Source organism: Rhincodon typus, chromosome 3 (assembly GCF_021869965.1).
Source record: "Rhincodon typus isolate 14 chromosome 3, sRhiTyp1.1, whole genome shotgun sequence".
Taxonomy (NCBI): Eukaryota; Metazoa; Chordata; class Chondrichthyes; order Orectolobiformes; family Rhincodontidae; genus Rhincodon; species Rhincodon typus.
Window position 1 is genome coordinate 55,511,114 of NC_063334.1, and position 19,593 is coordinate 55,530,706.

The window sequence follows — 19,593 nt, forward strand, 5'->3', positions numbered from 1 at the left end:
AGTGAGTGGAGGTAGATATAGGGGAGACGTCAGAGGTAGGTTCTTTACTCAGAGAGTGGTCAGGGCGTGGAATGCATTGCCGGAGCAGGTAGTGGAGTCGGCCTCATTAGGGGCATTTAATCAGCTATTAGATAGGCATATGGGTGATAGTATAAGGTCGAGGTGGAAGTTAGATAGACCTTAGGATTAGGGTAAAAGTTCGGCACAACATTGTAGGCCGAAGGGCCTGTTCTGTGCTGTACTATTCTATGTTCTATGTTCTATGAATATTCAGTTAATAAGGTGGTGTGTTTCTTCTAACTTTGCTTGTTTAATTATCACAAAAGTATCATCCACATACCTGACCCATAGTTTAGTTTGGATATGGGGGAGTGCTGTGCGTTCAAGTCTTTGCATAACTGCTTCCACTATAAGACTTGAGATGGGTGAACCCATGGGTGTCCTATTAATTTGTTCATATACCTGGCTGTTGAAGGCAAAGTGCATGGTAAGGCATAGGTCTAGTAATTTCAGCATATTGTCCTTGCTGATGGTTTCATTGGACGTCTGTGTGAAAATGGGAAACCTATGCTAACCGGCTGAGCACTACCTGTGAGCAATTCCATTTTCTACATGAACGCATCAGAAACCAGGTACTACCTCGCAGTGTCATATACAAATCCCACCCTTAATAACCCACTAGCAAGATAAACAGCTGAACAAAACAGCCACAGGATGCTATGAATTATGATAACAGATGCCCATAACCACCTTCACAAATATGAACGAAAAATTAGAACATGGTACATAGAACAGTACAGCACAGTACAGGCCCTTCGGCCCACGATATTGTGCCGACCTATTATCCTACTCTAAGATCAAACTACCCTGCATACACTACATTTACTATCATCCATGTGCCTATCCAAGAGTCGCTTAAATATCCCTAATTATCAGACTCCACTACCACCACTGGCAGCGCGTTCCACGCACCCACCATACTCTGTGTAAAGAACCTACCTCTGACATCTCCTCTATACCTTCCTCCAATCACCTTAAAATTATGCCCCTCATTATAGTCATTTCGGCCCTGAGAAAAAGTCTCTGGCTATCCACTCTATCTACGCCGCTCATCATCTTATATACCTCTATCAAGTCACCTCTCATCCTTCTTCACTCCAATGAGAAAAGCCCTAGCCTCCTCAACCTTTCCTCATAACACCTGCCCTCCCCATTCCAGGCAGCATCCTGGTAAATCTCCTCTGCACCCTCTCTAAAGCTTCCACATCCTTCCTCTAATGAGGCAACCAAAGCTGAACACAATATTCCAAGTGTGATCTGACCAGGGTTTTATAGAGCTGCAGCATAACCTCACGGCTCTTAAAGTCAATTCCCCTGCCAATGAAAGCCAACACACCATACGCCTTCTTAACAACCCTATCAACTTGGGTGGCAACTTTGAGGGATCTATGGACATGAACCCCAAGATCCCTCTGTTCCTTCACACTGCCAAGAATCCTGCCATTAACCCTGTATTCTGCATTCAAATTCAACCTTCCAAAATGAATCACTTCACACGTTTCTGAGTTGAATTCCATCTGCCGCTTCTTTGCCCAGCTCTGCATCCTGTCAATGTCCCGTTGCAACCTACAACAGCCCTCCACACTGTCCACAACTCCACCAATTTTTGTGTCATCAGCAAACTTACTAACCCACCTCTCCACTTCCTCATCCAAGTCATTTATAAAGATCACAAAGAGCAGAGGTCCCAGAACAGATCCCTGTGGGACACCACTGGTCACCGAGCTCCAAGCTGAATACTTTCCATCTATTACCACGTTCTGTCTTCTATTGGACAGCCAATTCTGTATCCAGGCAGCCAAATTTCCCTGAATCCCATGCCTCCTTACTTTCTGAATGAGCCTACCATGGGGAACCTTATCAAATGCCTTGCTAAAATCCATATACACCACATCCACTGCTCTCCCTTCATCAACGTGTTTTGTCACATCTTCAAAAGAATTCAATAAGGCTTGTGAGGCATGACCTGCCCCTCACAAAGCCATGCTGACTATTTCTAATCAATCTGTGCTTTTCCAAATAATCATAAATACTATCTCTCAGAATCCTCTCCAATAATTTACCCACCAGAGAAGTAAGACTGACTGGTCTGTAGTTTCTAGGATTATCCCTTTTCCCTTTCTTGAACAAGGGAATAATATTTGCCACCCTCCAATCACCAGGTACTACTCCAGTGGACAATGAGGGCACAAAGATTATCGCCAAAGGCATAGCAATCTCTTCCCTTGCTTCCCATAGTAACCTTGGGTATATCCCATCTGCCCCAGAGGACATATCTATACTCAAGTTTTTTAAAATTTCTAGCACATCCTCCTTGCTGACATCAACCTGTTCGAGCAAATTTTTCACCAAAAATCTTTACATTTGAACTCGACCAACCAACAGGGGCCACAACTCTTGAACAGGCCATCAGTAACAAGCAAAACAGGATGGAACTAAGAAAAGACTCACACTACGGGAAAAATTGATGAAACTGATGCAAAGCAAGGACAAGAACAAACCAGACACATGGATATGAAATCTATCAGACAAACAACTAACAGACACCGAGAAAGTTGTCCTGATACGGCTGTGCTCAAGGCTACACTGAAACCTGTTACAGAGATAGTAGGAACTGCCGATGCTGGAGAATCTGAGATAACAAGGTGTAGAGCTGGATGAACACAGCAGGCCAAGCAGCATCAGAGGAGCAGGAAAGCTGACATTTCGGGTCGAGACCCTTCTTCAGAAATGGGGGAGGGGAAGGGGATTCTGAAATAAATAGGGAGAAAGGGGAAGGCAGATAGAAGATGGATATGGGAGAAGATAGGTGGAGAGGAGACAGACAGGTCAAAGAGGCAGGGTTGGAGCCACTAAAGATGAGTGTAGATGGGGAGTTAGGGAGGGGATAGGTCGGTTCAGGGAGGACAGACAGGTCAAGGAGGCGGGATGAGGTTAATGGGTGGGGCTTGAGGTGGGAAGAATGGTTAGGGAGGCGGGGACAAGCTGGGCTGGTTTTGGGATGCGGTCGGGGGAGGGGAGATTTTGAAGCTTGTGAAGTCCACATTGATACCCTTGGGCTGCAGGGTTCCCAAGCGAAATATGAGATGCTGTTCCTGCAGTTTTCGGGTGGCATCATTGTGGCAGTGCAGGAGGCCAAGGATGGACATGTCGTCCCAGGAGTGGGAGGGGGGATTGAAATGGTTCGCGACTGGGAGGTGTAGTTATTTGTTGCGAACTGAGCGTAGGTGTTCCGCAAAGCGGTACCCAAGCCTCCGCTTGGTTTCCCCGATGTAGAGGAGGCCACAGCGGGAACAGCGGATACAGTATACCACATTAGCAGATGTGCAGGTGAGCATCTGTTTGATGTGGAAGGTCTTCTTAGGGCCTGGGATGGGGGTGAGGGGGGAGGTGTAGGGGCAGGTGTAGCACTTTCTCCAGTTGCAGGGAAAAGTGCCAGGGGTGGTGGGGCTGGAGGGGAGTGTGGAGCGGACAAGGGAGTCACGGAAAGAGTGGTCCCTCCGAAAAGCAGATAAGGGTGGGGAGGGAAAAATGTCTTTGGTAGTGGGGTCAGATTGCAGATGGCGGAAGTGTCGGAGGATGATGCGTTGGATTCGGAGGTTGGTGGGGTGGTACGTGAGGACAAGGGGGATTCTGTTTTGGTTGTTATTGCGGGTAGCGGGTGGCCGTTGTGGCCTCCTCTACATCGGGGAAACCAAGCGGAGGCTTGGGAACCGCTTTGCGGAACACTTACGCTCAGTTCGCAACAAACAACTACACCTCCCAGTCGCGAACCATTTCAATTCCCCCTCCCACTCCTTGGACGACATGTCCATCCTTGGCCTCCTGCACTGCCACAATGATGCCACCCAAAAGCTGCAGGAACAGCATCTCATATTTCGCTTGGGAACCCTGCAGCCCAAGGGTATCAATGTGGACTTCACAAGCTTCAAAATCTCCCCTCCCCCGACCGCATCCCAAAACCAGCCCAGCTCGTCCCCGCCTCCCTCACCATTCCTCCCACCTCTAGCCCCACCCCCATCTCCTATCCATTAACCTCATCCCACCTCCTTGACCTGTCCATCCTCCCTAACTCCCCACCTACATTCACCTTTACTGGTTCCAACCCTGCCTCTTTGACCTGTCTCCTCTCCACCTATCTTCTCCTTTATCCATCTTCTATCCACCTTCCCCTCTCTCCCTATTTATTTCAGACTCCCCTTTCCCTTCCCCTCCCCCATTTCTGAAGAAGGGTCTCGACCCGAAACGTCAGTTTTCCTGCTCCTCTGATGCTGCTTGGCCTGCTGTGTTCATCCAGCTCTACACCTTGTTATCTTACACTGAAATCTAATGGACTCACAGACGAAACACGACAGGCCGTCTGACAAACCATAGTCCCTACACTGAACAGGAGAAACCATCAAACACACTCAACACATTAAAAAGAAAAGCTCTCGAAGGATTAAAGGAGGGCAGGAAAATCATAATCTTACCAGCAGACAAATGCCGCTTGACAGCTGTAGTGAATAAATCGGACTACATTGATAAAGCATAAAAACTACTTGCAGATACCAACACTTACCAACAGAGGGAGTCAGACTCCACGCCACAATTACAGAACAGGATCACCTATACACTGAAGAAATTACAACGGTCTGACCAAATAACAAGAACAGACTTTCTAAAAATGAAACCTGATGGTTCAAACATCCCCCAATTCTACAGACTACCCAAGGTGCACAAACTGGACATCACCCTCAGACCGACAGTTTCTTTGCCAGGCATACCAACACACAGGCTAGCCAAGGAGCTACAACATGGACTGAAACACTTCACCAATGGATCAATTCACTGCATACACTCTGCACAGGAATTCCTGAATAACATCAGAAACATAAAAATCAACAAGGATGAAATAATGGTCTCCTTCAACATTATAGCATGATTCACCTCTATCAAAATGACACTAGACAATGAGTCGCTGGCCGAACTAGACAATCCGAAAACACAGGCCTCCAACAAAACCATCGGCAAGGACAATACGCAGAAATTACCAGACCTATGCCTTACCACACACTTTGCCTTCAACAGCCAGGTATATGAACAAATTAATGGGACACCCATGGGTTCACCCATCTTGGATCTTATAACGGAAGCAGTTATGCAAAGACTTGAACGCACAGCACTCCCCCAGATCCAACCTAAACTATGGGTCAGGTACGTGGGCGATACTTTTGATCATTAAACAAGCAAAGTTGGAAGAAACACACCACCTTATTAACAGCATATTCACCGGGATCAAGTTCACCGGGGAAGAAGAGAACAACAATCAACTCCCGTTTCTAGACATAATGGTGGAACGATCAAACGACAGTGAATTCCTTCCCAGTGCATACAGAAAGAAGACACACACAGACCAAATCCTGAATTACCACAGTAACCACCCCAGCGTTCACAAACAGAGCTGTGTCAAGACTCTGTTTAAACGAGCGATAACACACTGCAACACCCCGGAGCTACGTGAAAATGAAGAGGAATACCTAAACGAATTCTTTGCAAATGATGGGTTTCCTAATAGCTTCATCCACCGATGCCTGGCAAATGAACAACACCAAGAAGACATTGTATACCCCAACACATAGGGTAGGGTAGCCAATGTTAGAAACATATCAGAACTGACTACAAAACACCTACAACCTCTTGGAATAATGATAGCACACAAACCAATAGCCAAACTTCGCCAGCTACTGTCAAAGATGAAAGACCCCATACCCACAATGAGCAGGACAAATGTGAAATACAAAATAGCATGCAGTAACTGCCAGAAGCAATACATAGGACAGACAGGCAGGAAATTCGTCACCAGGATACATGAACACCAACTCGCAGCAAAACGTCAAAACCAACTCTCCCTCGTTTCTATTCACTCCGACAAAGAAGGACATCAGTTTAAGTGGGACAACATAACACTACCAGGACAAGCAAAACAAAGACATGCACGAGAATTCCTGGAAGCCTGGTTTTCAACCACTGGTATGATAAGTAAACAAGTTGAAATAGACCCCATCTACGTATCACTGCAGAGCAAAACCGGAAACAGGACTACCCACCATAACAGACCGGACTTCAAAAATTCAGAACAGAACAAAACAACAGCATTACAACAGAGGCTAGACAGCACTGAAGATGTCATCTAGAAGGGGGATGAAACGTTTGCACAAAAACCAGTCAGCTCGGCGAACCAACCAACAACTCAAATCAGTGAAAGCATCTGCATAAAAGCGACTGTCAGGCAACATTTTGACCTGCATAAGAATCACAAGGATCAACTCAGCAACTCATGAACAGAAGTCATTGAACTTCCTCACAGTTTTCTATTATCCATAATCTGTCTTTCCCTGTCTGTTCATTTGTCATTGTGTGAGAGAGGGAGTTTAAGGGGATTACACTTTTAATATGTAACGTTATGTGCCAATGCTTTATGACCAATTACCTGCAACTAGGGTCTAATTACTTGTAATAAAAAGTCATTCTTTTTAAGTCCAGAAACTCAATCCATACTTTCTACCAACTCCGGTCTGAACATCAGGTAAATTGGAGAATATTTTTCTTTAAACATCCTTAACTTTTATGCCACCTCTGGGCACAGCACAGCTTTATTTCCAGTGCACTAATGCAGACAGCCATGACAACTCTGCAAGTTCCCCTTTAGCAGCATGATAATTGTTGAAGCTGAAATCAGCTAAGTTGAGCTCTGACTTTCAGAGCTTGAACAACAATTGGCAACACTGTGGCAGGTCCGCAGGGCAGAGAGCTATGTTGATTGCACACCGAGACAGGTTCACACTGCAACCTAAGGGACTGGAGAAAGGAAGGGAATGGGCAACCATCAACCAGTCCGAAATAAACAGGCAAATAGGCAAACTGATTTCTTACTCAAAAATTCATTTTCCATTTTGAAAACTGATGAGGGGACTGGTTTCTCAAGCAAGAGCAGTCAGAGCCACAATTGTGGTGGTGCAGTAGCTCAGCTGTACAGAAGGAAAGGAAGAAGAAAGGAGTGATATCTTTCTCAAAAAATAAGAAGAAATTATTCCTGCTTGTAAGAACAAGAGCATGAAGAGTGAATTGAGGAAAAACTTGCCCATTCAGCATGTAGTTAGGGTATGGAATGCACTGCCTGGAAGTGCAGTAGAGGTAGGTTCAATTGAGGTGTTCAAGAAGGCATTGGATGATTATTCAGATAAAAAATAATGTGCAAGTGTAAAGGCAAAGAGCAGGAAAAAATGCTCAATTATTGAGGTGATGCAGTCACAATGAGCCAAACAGCTTCTTTCTCTGCTGTTATACTTCTGCGCTTCAGTGAATTGTTAAGGTGAAGTCAATCAACATCACAAGTGCAGAAAGGGAACAAATTAAAATGTAGGGTTTCATTCCTGCAAAGATTCTTAGAGATTCTAAATTCTTAGAAATTTGAAGAAGTTACATTTAAAACTTGCTGTATATTTTTGTTGCTTTTCCTTTCTGTCCCTTTTCTCTCTTCTAAGTCGACCTTCTTTTAATCTTTTTCACTTTCTCTACCTGATTTAGCTCTAATTTACCTCTGCCTTTAAGATTAATTTTCAATCCTTAATTCTTGTTAAGGGAGATATACTAATCATCCATTTGTTCGTGAATAGTCCAAATGTTTCACTGCCCTCACCTCCTCCTTAATAGTTCATACTTCAATTCAAAAGTAATTTGTGCCATAATTTGCTGGAAGTGTGCAGAAGAAGTCTAACTAAACTTATTCCAGCAAGATGTAGCACTTCGGACCTTTTCCCTTTTATTATTTTATCAGGAGGGCAGCACACCCGGTACCTTTTATGACTTTCACCTTCAAATAGCAATGAAAAAAGCAATGAAACTGACCCTTTATCCAACTTGAGGTTAGTTTTGGTTGTTATCTTTGGAACTTCTTCTTCAGGCCAAAACAGTTTGGCTACAGCCAGAGCTGCAGGAGCAGACATCACAGAAGCTGTTAACAAATGGGCAGCTGGAATCTGTATTTGAAACATGAAAGCTTAGATCAGTCCTCACAGCAACAATGTAATGCAAGTGTAATGTACTGTATTGCAAGTGCACATTACATCTGCATTTTCTAAAATAAGTTTTTTTTTAATAACCTATTTTTCTAATCAGTTCAGAGATGTTATTACACACCTCTGGAGCAGCTGGGACTTGGGCCCCCTGGTTTAAGGTAGGGACACATCCACTGCACCACAAGGCCCCACACACTACACTTTCAAAGTGAATTATGTAATTTAAATCTGACATGAATCATCTCATGCAGAAATTGACATCAGTGATACTTACCAGCACAACATATGAGTTTACATTTCATTCAAATAAATGCATAAGTAGATGCTGAAATAATTCATTGAGACATTCAGCTTTTCTAGAAATCTTTATGGTAATATTTTAAAAGTCCTAAATCAGTTTTGTAAACGTTTATGTAATTTATGTCAGATGTTTTGAGCAGGACAGGTTTTTAGGTACTCATCCTCCAGCAGTCACAAAAGCTGAGGAGCCTGAGGCCATATACTTCTCTTGAACATGGGAGCAGTGTGATCCTAGAACTCTTAATTGACTTCTTGGAATGAATCAATTATAGTTCTGCTAAAGACCTGCCAGCTTTGAACATGCAGCTTCTAATGTAGTGATTAGATTTGAGAGTTGGTTAAACAGGATATCCAAAAGAAGAATTCTGATACCATTGTTATTAGATTGAAAAATTAATCCTAATATCATCTATAGTTTTTTACGAGCCCAGACAAACAAGGCTATAAGTTAAGTGCCGGAAAATGGGATTAAAATAGTTAGGTGGCTTTTTTTGACTAATGTAGACTCAATAGGACGAAAATCCTTTCTGTGCTGTAACCCTCTATGACTCTAAAAGAACTATCTTTGCCAAAGAACTCAATGTTTGAGTCCTCACTGGCATGTCAACCAAGGCAGCAGGTGAAAATATTAGTGCTGGATATTTTCTAATCAATTTGTTCAGAGATGTTATTACACAACTTTGGAGCAGGTGGGACTTAAACCCAGGCCTCCTGGTTCAAACACAGAGACAAAACTAGTATGAGTCTTCTTGAGATTGAGACAGATCTATTCTTCGGTAAATACTGGTATCAACACAGTGTTTCACCTGGAGTCAATTAACTTTGTTACAGAGCTCACTTTGAGCCCATTAACAGGTATGTTCTCTTGTAAAGACTCCTAAGCAGGCAGCTTCAATTATGCTTAAGGGTTATGAAGAACAGACAGGAAAGTGGAGTTCAGGCCAAAATGAGATCAGCTATGATCATATTAAATGGCAAAGTAGGCTCAGGAGACTGAATTACTTCCTCCTGCTCTTCATTCTTATGTTCCTCACTGCAGAAAAAAATATGAAAAGGTAAATATTGTGCATAATAATTTAAAAATTGGCCATCCAGGCCAGGAGTACCTTATCATACTCTCCTTTGTTTTACAATAAAAACAGTCGTATAATGTCCAGGAGAAAGTCCACATAGAAGTATAGGGATCTTTCCTTCATGTTATTAGTGTCATGCTATGAATATCACCAGGGTCACATACAGTGCAAATTTCAGTCAAGGCAAAATAAACATAAGGAGTTGTTTGTGATTACAGAGCGCAATGAATTCATTAAGAGGATGCATTGAACTCCACCTTGCTCAGTAGCATACTAAAGACTTAATTGCAGGAGGAAGCTTCAACAAAGCAGAGATTTATTTTCATCAAAGCTGGTCTTCATGATCTTTTTTCATGTCTCTCACAGATGCAGATAACCAGACATCAGACTAACTCCCTCACCATCAGTGGGCCAAGAACAGTAACAGCAGAGCTAAGAAAATGCACCTTACAACTGCATCCTCTATCAGCACAGATTCAATCACCTCACTGCACCGTCTCACACATCAGATGAAGTACTACTAAGTTATAAATAGTGCATGAGTAGCAGAGGCAACTCCCCCAAAGACCATGGAGGACACAGTTATTCTCAGCTGGTTACAGATAAGGGCATCAAGAGTGAAAGAAAAGGGGCCAAAATGCCCTTATAAAAATCAAAACATGCCCCTTAATGGGCTCAAAGTGAGCTCTTTAACGAAGTTAATGAGTGCTAATAATGGATTGGGTGGTATCTCAGGATCACTCCGGTGAAATATGTCTGTGCCAGGAATGCCATCCAAGCTGGCATTAGTCTGTTCACCCCCTGGCCACCTTGATTCCAATGACTGTGAGGACTTGAATATTCAGTTCGTTGTCAGAGACAGTTCTTTTACAAATAACTACAGATGACTTCAGAATTAATTCTGCATCTCATCACAATGGTCACAACTCCCATTCTGAGCGCACAAATCTGAATAGCCCATATTCATGAGATCAGATCTTTAAACAATGAAAGTGTGTTCCTCAGGTACGAGGCTCAGCATGCAGAGCCACTCTATGGCACTTTAGAACTATACAACTTTATACAAATAGGAGCATACCCAAATATTTTACATGCTGCTGGGAAATTATTCATTCAGGCGATGTGGGCTTCACTGGCTGAGCAGAATTTATTGTCCATCCCTCATTGCCCTTAAGAAGATGGTGGTGAGCTGCCTGCTTGAACTGCTGTAATCCACTTGACATGGATATATCCACATGCTATTAGAAAGGGAGATCCAGGATTTTGACCTAGTAGAGAATGATGATATATTTCTAAGTCAGGATAGTGACCGGCTTGGAGAGTTACTGGAGGTGGTGGTGTTCCTGTGTATCTGCTTCCCTTATCCTTCTAAGATGGTAATGGGAATGGGTTGGAAGGTGCTGTAATAGGAGCCTTGGTGAACCTCAGCAGTGCATCTTGAAGATCAGTGGTCTCAAACCCTTTTAAGCACACAATCACATTTTGAATTTAAGAGCAGCTCAGTAACTACCCCAAAGAAAATAAGACTACAAGATGTAGGAACAGAAGTTGGCCATCACCCCATCAAGACCACTCTGCCATTCAATGAGATCATGGCTGATCTAATAATCCTCAACTCCACTTCCTTTTATTTCTTTAATGATCAGAAATCTGTCTACCTCAGCCTTGAATAGACTTAATGACCCACCCTCGACAGCCCTCTATAGTAAAGAATTCCACACCTTGTTCTCCTGAACACAAGTGAGTACTTACCCAACTGAACGAACCTCTCCTATGTGAAAATCATTTCATATACAACATTGACCTAGTGCATCTTGTCTGGATTGCCTCCAATGCCAGTGTATCTTACCTTCAATAAGGGAACCAAAGCTATACACAGCAATGAAGCTGTAATCTCAACTGTGCCTTGTTCAAACTTGACAAGACCTTTCTATTATTACAGTTTATTCACTTTGAAATTAAGGCCAACGTTCCATTAGCCTTCCCTATTATCTGTGGAATTTGCAGACTTGCTTTTTCTGATTCATGCACCACACCCCCAAATCCATCTGTTCTGCAGCTTTCTGTCGTTTTTCCCCATTTAAGTAATATTCAGCACTTTAATTCATTCATGCCAAAGTGCATAACCCCATATTTTCCCACCTTATATTCCATCTGCCAAGCTTTTTCTCACTCACCTCCCTTGTCAATAATCCCTCTGTAAATTCCTTGTGCCATCTTCACCACTTGCCTTCCCACCTATTTTTGTATCTTCCACAAACTTGGTAACAGTTCATTCATTTCCATCATCCAAGTTATTAATATACATTGTAAATAATTGTGCCCCAGCACTGATCGCTGTGGCAATCCACTAATTACAAGTTGCCATCCTGAAATATACCCTTTATCACCAACTGTCTTTCAATAGTTAGCCAATCCTCTATCATGTTAATATGTAACCCCACTCCATGGGCTCTTGTCTTAAGTAGCCTTATGTGCATGAATGCCTTTTGGAAATCAAAATATATTACATCTGCTGATTCCCCTTTTTCTACCCTACACGTTACCTCCTCAAAGAATTATACGAAATTTGTTAGACATGACGTCCCCTTCAAGAAACCAAGCTGACTCAACATGATCATATTATGGGGAGGCGATGGCTTTGTGGTATTATTGCTGGTCTATTAACCCAGAGACCCAGACAGTGTTCTGGGGACCTGAGTTCGAATCCCGCCACAGCAGATAGTGGAATTTGAATTCAATAAAATATCTGGAATTAAGAATCTAGTGATGACCATGAATCCATTGTCGATTGTCAGAAAAACCCATCTGGTTCACTAATGTCCTTTAGGGAAGGAAACTGCCATCCTTACCTGCTCTGGCTTACATGTGACTCCAGACCCACAGCAATGTGGTTGACTCTCAACTGCCCTCTGCGTAATCAGGGATGGGCAATAAATGCTGGCCTGGCCAGTGACACCCTCATCCCATGAATGAATAAAGAAAAAAAAATTTCTAAATGCTCCACAATTACATCCTTTACAATAGGCTCTAACATTGACTGAATGACAGAAGTTAAGCTAACTGGCCTATATTTACCTGCTTTTTGGCTCACTCCCTTTTTGAACAAGGATGTTACTTTGGCAGTTTTCCAATCCCCTTGGACTTTTCCAGAATTTAAGGATTCCTGGAAGATTAGTACCAATGCATCCAATATCGCCACATACTTACTTTAAAAATCTAGTGTACAACGCTTTAACCCCATTACTTCCGTCGTCCTTTCTTTGCTCAAGTAATAGTTATTACATTAATTTCCTCCCACTTTTAGCACCTTGACTATTTAGCATTTTGTAATGCTGCAGAATAAACAGATTATTTATAATGCCAGATAAATCTAAAACCATTATATATTGTTTAGTTTGTCCTCTACTCATCAAGTCTCAGTGCAGTACGTGCGAATGCACATCACTGTGACTGAAGCTTGAGACTGCTAGCTGTATACAGTCCGTCAAGTAGCTACCAGTGAGGCTGGAGAAATATTTGACCTTGATTATCCTCATTTGGGAGAATGCAGTCCAACAGAGATATATGGAGCCAAAATAACCTTTAATTGTAAAAGGACAGGATGATAAGTTGGTATTTATCACTGTTTATAAGTCCCAAAAATCATTGTCCCTTTGCCTGATTTTCATATTCAATCTTATTTTGCTTAGTAATCATATCCATATCAACTCCATTGCCTTGTAGATCAAGCATCAATGGTATTAGGTCAAAACTTTGGCAAGGAAACCTGCTGATCACCACATATCACCCACCCCACCTCACCCCAAACATGGACCTAAGAGCTGAATTTAAGAGGTGAGGTGAGAGTGACAACCCTTGACATCGAAGTAGATTTGACCAAGTGTGGCATCAAGGACCCCTAGCAAAACTGGAGTCAAAAGGAATCGGGGAAAATTCTGCAGTGGTACAAAGGAAGATGGTTGTGATGCTCGTATGTCAGTCAAAGAACAAAGAAACTTACAGCACAGGAACAGGACCTTCCGCCCTCCAAGCCTGCGCCAAACCAGATCCTCTATCTAAACCTGTCGCCTATTTTCCAAGGATCTGTATCCCTCCGCTCCCGGCCCATTCATGTATCTGTCTAGATACATCTTAAATGACACTATCGTGCCCATCTCTACCACCTCTGCTGGCAACACATCCCAGGCACCCACCACCCTCTGCGTAAAGAACTTTCCATGCATATCTCCCTTAAATTTTTCCCCTCTCACCTTGAAATCGTGACCTCTAGTAATTGAGTCCCCCACTCTGGGAAAAAGCTTCTTGCTATCCACCCTGTCTATACCTCATGACTTTGTAGACCTCAATCAGGTCCTCCCTCAACCTCCGTCTTTCTAATGTAAATAATCCTAATCTACTCAACCTCTCTTCATAACTAGTGCCTTCCATACCAGGTAACATCCTGGTGAACCTCCTCTGCACCCTGTCCAAAGCATCCACATCCTTTCGGTAATGTGGCGACCAGAACTGTACGCAGTATTCCAAATGTGGTCGAACTAAAGTCCTATACAACTGTAACATGACCTGCCAACTCTTACACTCAATACCCCGTCCGATGAATGAAAGCATGCCGTATGCCTTCTTGACCACTCTGTCGACCTGCGTTGCCACCTTCAGGGTACAATGGACCTGAACACCCAGATCTATCTGTGCATTAATTTTCCCCAGGGCTTTTCCATTTACCGTATAAGTTCGCTCTTGAATTGGATCTTCCAAAATGCATCACCTCGCATTTGCCTGGATTGAACGCCATCTGCCATTTCTCCGCCCAACTCTCCAATTTTTGTATATTCTTCTACATTCTCCGACAGTCCCCTTCACTATCTGCTACTCCACCAATCTTAGTGTCATCTGCAAACTTGCTAATCAGACCATCTATACCTTCCTCCAGATCATTTATGTATATCACAAACAACAGTGGTCCCAACACGGATCCCTGTGGAACACCACTGGTCACAGTTATCCATTTTGAGAAACTCCCTTCCACTAAAACTCTGTGTCTCCTGTTGCCCAGCCAGTTCTCTATCCATCTTGCTAGTACACCCTGGACTCCATGCGACTTCACTTTCTCCATCAGCCTACCATGGGGAACCTGATCAAACGCCTTACTGAAGTCCACATGTATGACATCTACAGCCCTTCCCTCATCTATCAACTTTGTCACTTCCTCAAAGAATTCTATCAAGTTGGTAAGACATGACCTTGCCTGCACAAAACCATGCTGCCTATCACTAATAAGCCCATTTTCTTCCAAATGTAAGTAGATCCTATCCCTCAGTATCTTCTCCAGCAGCTTCCCCACCACTGACGTCAGGCTCACCAGTCTATAATTACCTGTATTAACCTTGCTACCTTTCTTAAACAAGGGGACAACATTAACAATTCTCCAGTCCTCCGGGACCTCACCTGTGCTCAAGGATGCTGCAAAGATATCTGTTAAGGCCCCAGCTACTTCCTCTCTCGCTTCCCTCACTAACCTGGGATAGATCCCATCTGAACCTGGGGACTTGTCCACCCTAATGCCTTTTAGAATACCCAACACTTCCCCCCTCTCCTTATGCTGACTTGACCTAGAATAACCAAATATCCATCCCTAACCTCAACATCCACCATGTCCGTCTCCTCAGTGAATACCGACGCAAAGTACTCATTAAGAATCTCACTCATTTTCTCTGACTCCTCGCATAACTTCCCTCCTTTGTCTTTGAGTGGGCCAACCCTTTCTCTAGTTACCCTCTTGCTCCTTATGTACGAATAAAAGGCTTTGGGATTTTCCTTAACCTTGTTTGCTAAAGATATTTCATGATCCCTTTTAGCCCTCTTAATTCCTTGTTTCAGATTGGTCCTACTTTCCCGTTATTCTTCTAAAGCTTTGTCTGTTTTCATTCACCTAGACCTTATGTATGCTTCCTTTTTCCTCTTTGCTAGTCTCACAATTTCACCTGTCATCCACGGTTCCCTAATCTTGCCCTTTCTATCCCTCGTTTTCACAGGGACATGTCTGTCCTGCACTCTAATCAACCTCTCTTTAAAAGCCTCCCACATATCAAATGTGGATTTACCCTCAAACAGCTGCTCCCAATCCACATTCCCCAGCTCCTGCCGAATTTTACTATAGTTGGCCTTCCCCCAATTTAGCACTCCTTCTTTAGGACCACTCTCGTCTTTGTCCATGAATATTGTAAAACTTACGGAATTGTGATCACTATTCCTAAAGTACTCCCCGACTGAAACTTCAACCACCTGGCCGGGCTCATTCCCCAACACCAGGTCCAGTCTGGCCCCTTCCCGAGTTGGACTATTTACATACTGCTCTATAGAACCCCCCTGGATGCTCCTTACAAATTCTGCTCCATCTAAACCCCTAACACGAAGTGAATCCCAGTCAATGTTGGTCCTACATCTTTCCATAATCTGTCTACATATTTGTACCTCTATCTCACAATCACTGTAGTACAGCCCCAACGTTGTTACCGCACCCTTCCTATTTCTGAGCTCTGCCCATATTGCCTCACTGCTCGAGTCCTCCATACTGCCCTCCTTCAGCACAGCTGTGATATCCTCTTTGACCAGTAATGCAACTCCTCCACCCCTTTTCCCTCCCTCTCTATCCCGCCTGAAGCATCTATATCCTGGGATATTTAGTTGCCAATCTTGCCCTTCCCTCAACCAAGTCTCAGTAATAGCAAGAACATCATACTCCCAGGTACCAATCCAAGCCCTAAGTTCATCTGCCTTACCTACTACACTTCTCGCATTAAAACAAATGTGCCTCAGACCACCTGTCCCTTTGCGTTCATCATCTGCTTTCTGCCTTCTCTTCCCCTTAGTCACACTAACTTCATTATCTAGTTCCCTACAGGCTTTAGTTACTACCTCCTTACTGTCCACTAACCTCATTTGGTTCCCATCCCCCTGCCACATTAGTTTAAACCCTCCCCAACAGCGTTAGCAAAAGCACCCCCTAGGACATTGGTTCCAGTCCTGCCCAGGTGTAGACCATCCGATTTGTAATAGTCCTACCTCCCCCAGAACCGGTCCCAACGTCCCAAAGTCCCAAAAATCTGAACCCCTCCCTCCCGCACCATCTCTCAAGCCACTCATTTATCCTGTCTATTCTTTCATTTCTACTCTGACTAGCACGTGGCACCGGTAGCAATCCTGAGATTACTACCTCCGAGGTCCTACTTTCTAACTTGGCTCCTAACTCCCTAAATTCTGCTTGTAGGACCTCATCCCGTTTGTTACCTGTATCATTGGTGCCTATATGTACCACGTCAGCTGGCTGTTCAGCCTCCCCCTTCAGAATGTCCTGCAGTCGATCTGAGACATCAGTTCAGCTCCAGGATATTTCTGCAGAAGTTACCTGAAGGTAATGTTTTTAGCCTAACCATCTTCAGCTGCTTCAACAATGACCTTCCCTCCACCATAACATCAGTAGTGGCAATGTTCAGCAGCAATCGCAACTCCTCAGATACTGAAGTGGTCCATATTCAAATGCAACAAGATCTGGACAATATCCAGACAAGTGGCAAGTAACATTCGCACCATGCAAATGGCAGGCAATATCCATTTCCAATAAGAGAGAATCTAACCATTTCCCCTTGACATTTAAATGTATCACTATCATTGAATGCCCTATCCTGGGCATTATCATTGACCAGAAACTGAACTGGATTAGTCACGTAAAGTACTATGGCTGCATGAGATCGGAAGGTAGGAATCTTACAGTCAATGACTCACCTCCTGACTTCTCAAAGCCTATCCACTGCCAACAAGGCACTAATCAGGAGTGTGGTGGAATACTCCCCAATTTCTTGCAGCTCCAATAACACTCAATAAGCTTCACACAATCCAGGACAAAGTAGCCCGTATGATTGGCACCACATCTACAAAAATTCAGTTGCTCCGCCATGGATGCCCAGCGGCAACAGTGTGTAACGTGCACAAGAAATCCATTTCCTGTGGGACCGAGTCCCATAGTCACCTCAGCCTCATTTCAAGTTAGTCGTGGATGGGGGTGGGGGAGAGAGTGGTGTAAGGAACATGCCCAGTATCACCAACTTTCTTGAGCAACTCCACCCCATCGCAGAAAACTCAACTCATGGGAGTCGGTAATTAGGGAACACAGTTTACAGTGGGTACTGAGGCCAATGACTATAGACTCCCCAGTATTAAACTAAAGGAAATTCCTATACATCCAGAATGACAGAACTGTTATGGCTTGAAAGGAGGCTGTTCAGTCCATCGTATCTTTGCTGGCTCTCCAAATGATTGGATCACTTAGTGCATCCAATACTGGACACTGGACAAGCAGCCTAATAACCTAGTAAAGAGTCAAGAGAGCTGATCGTGAGACCAAGCTGGGTTATAATTGTGTATGTGAAAAGTATCACTGCACCTTCAAATGGTATCACCAAAGAGCTGCATTTAAGTGAGAAATGGAAAAAGGCCAAGGATCAATCATTCCAAGACATCAGATGTGATAGTGTAGAAGTCAGAAGAAAAGTAATTGCAAGTGATATTCTGGCTATGATTTGATAAAGAAGAACAGAACCAGATGAGAGTAGTCCCACGGAGCAGGATAACAATGTAGAGATGTTGGAGGAAGATGATGTGTTTCTCCTTGAAATTCAATGGCAATACCATTGTTGAATGCCCTGCCATCAACATCCTGGGTTAGCCACTGACCAGTCACTTAAATACTGTGGCAACAAGAGCAGGGCAGAGGCTGAGAATTTTGTGGTGAGCAATAAACCTCCCCAAAGTCCTTTTTATCATCTATATGACACAAACCATGAGTGTAATGGGAAATACTTCCCATTTCCTGGAGGAGTATATCTACAATAACCATTAAGCAACCTTCAACCAACCAGTGCAAAACAGCTCACATGACTGGCATGTCATCCATCAATTTAAGCATTCAACTCAATCTTCACCAACCAATTGTACATTATGTATAATAATTTATCATGGCACCTGCCTAATCCACAATTTCCATTGTTTAGGCAAGAAAAATTAAGCAAGCACGCAGAGGCACTACTATCTGCAACATCCCCTTTGAATCACACATCACAGTGACTTTGAAAAATGTTACCATTTCATCAATACTTTTGGGTTTAAATCTTGGAATTCCCTACCTTACATATGTAAGTACAGTATACTACATATTACAGTGTTCCTATCACATACTGAGTGCAGGGCAGTATAGCACGGCAGCTCGTGTTTTTGTTTTCTCAAAGATAGAAAGATGACCAACAACGCCCAAATCCGATGAACAGTAAAATCAAACATGTCCTCCTTAACATCAGCCTCCTCTCTCTTCATGATCTAGTAAAAGTAACCAGTTTCTCCATTGCCACATCTTTCTCCTAAGTAGCAGGGAGCTCCCTGTCTGTACTGAGCTCCTTGCAGGAGCTTCTGCTACTTAGACATTTCTCTTAACTAAAGAAACTAAGTCAAGGCTGGAGGCTGAAGCAGAGTTCTGGCCCTTTTCTAATGCAAGGAGAATAATTCAGTGTTTTGGTCTATAAGCCATATTAAAACAAGGAAAAATTGTTTTATTCTGAATTGCCTTAGGTATTAAAAGTATACACAATCTTAACAGAACAAAAAGCTTCTACTTATTAACTCATTTAACAGACTATGTCAATCACTCACCCCAAATGAAACATATGCCCCCAGGACAGATCCTGCAATGGTAGCAAATCCACTAGTCATTACAGAATGAATTTCAGACTTTGTGAGATCCGATATATATGGACGAATTAGCAGTGGAGATTCAGCCTACACAGAACATATGACAAGAGAAAACATTTCAGAACCTGACATCAAAACACTTCACAAAAGTACATTTTTATCTTGGAAAGAACAGGAATTACTAATTATAGAAATACATTTTATGTCAGATTTCATTAAAATAAAAAAGATTTCAAAATGAAGCTCAGATTCTTGACTCCCTATGACTCTGATTTTGACCTTGTCAGCTATCTCACAAACCCCTGACAAAACAGGAAGCAGAAATTGCAGCAGTGAACAAGATGAAAACAGCTGCAAAG

At 43.1% G+C, this 19,593-nt stretch overlaps 1 protein-coding gene across 13 annotated transcripts in view; it reads right to left on the reverse strand.

Moving 5' to 3' along the window:
- The window catches only part of LOC109926406 (solute carrier family 28 member 3-like), a 184,823-nt gene that overhangs the window by 56,033 nt on the left and 109,197 nt on the right, over window positions 1–19,593 (reverse strand). For all 13 annotated transcript variants that reach the window (XR_007261780.1, XR_007261779.1, XR_007261778.1 and 10 more), the window contains 2 exons: window positions 19,196–19,321; window positions 7,951–8,081 (listed from right to left, as the gene is read on the reverse strand). Coding sequence is in view for 9 of the 13 variants with exons in the window: in XM_048595196.1 (XP_048451153.1) it covers window positions 7,951–8,081; window positions 19,196–19,321 (257 nt within the window). In the remaining 4 variants the exon portion in view is untranslated. The remainder of the gene's footprint in view (window positions 1–7,950; window positions 8,082–19,195; window positions 19,322–19,593) is intronic.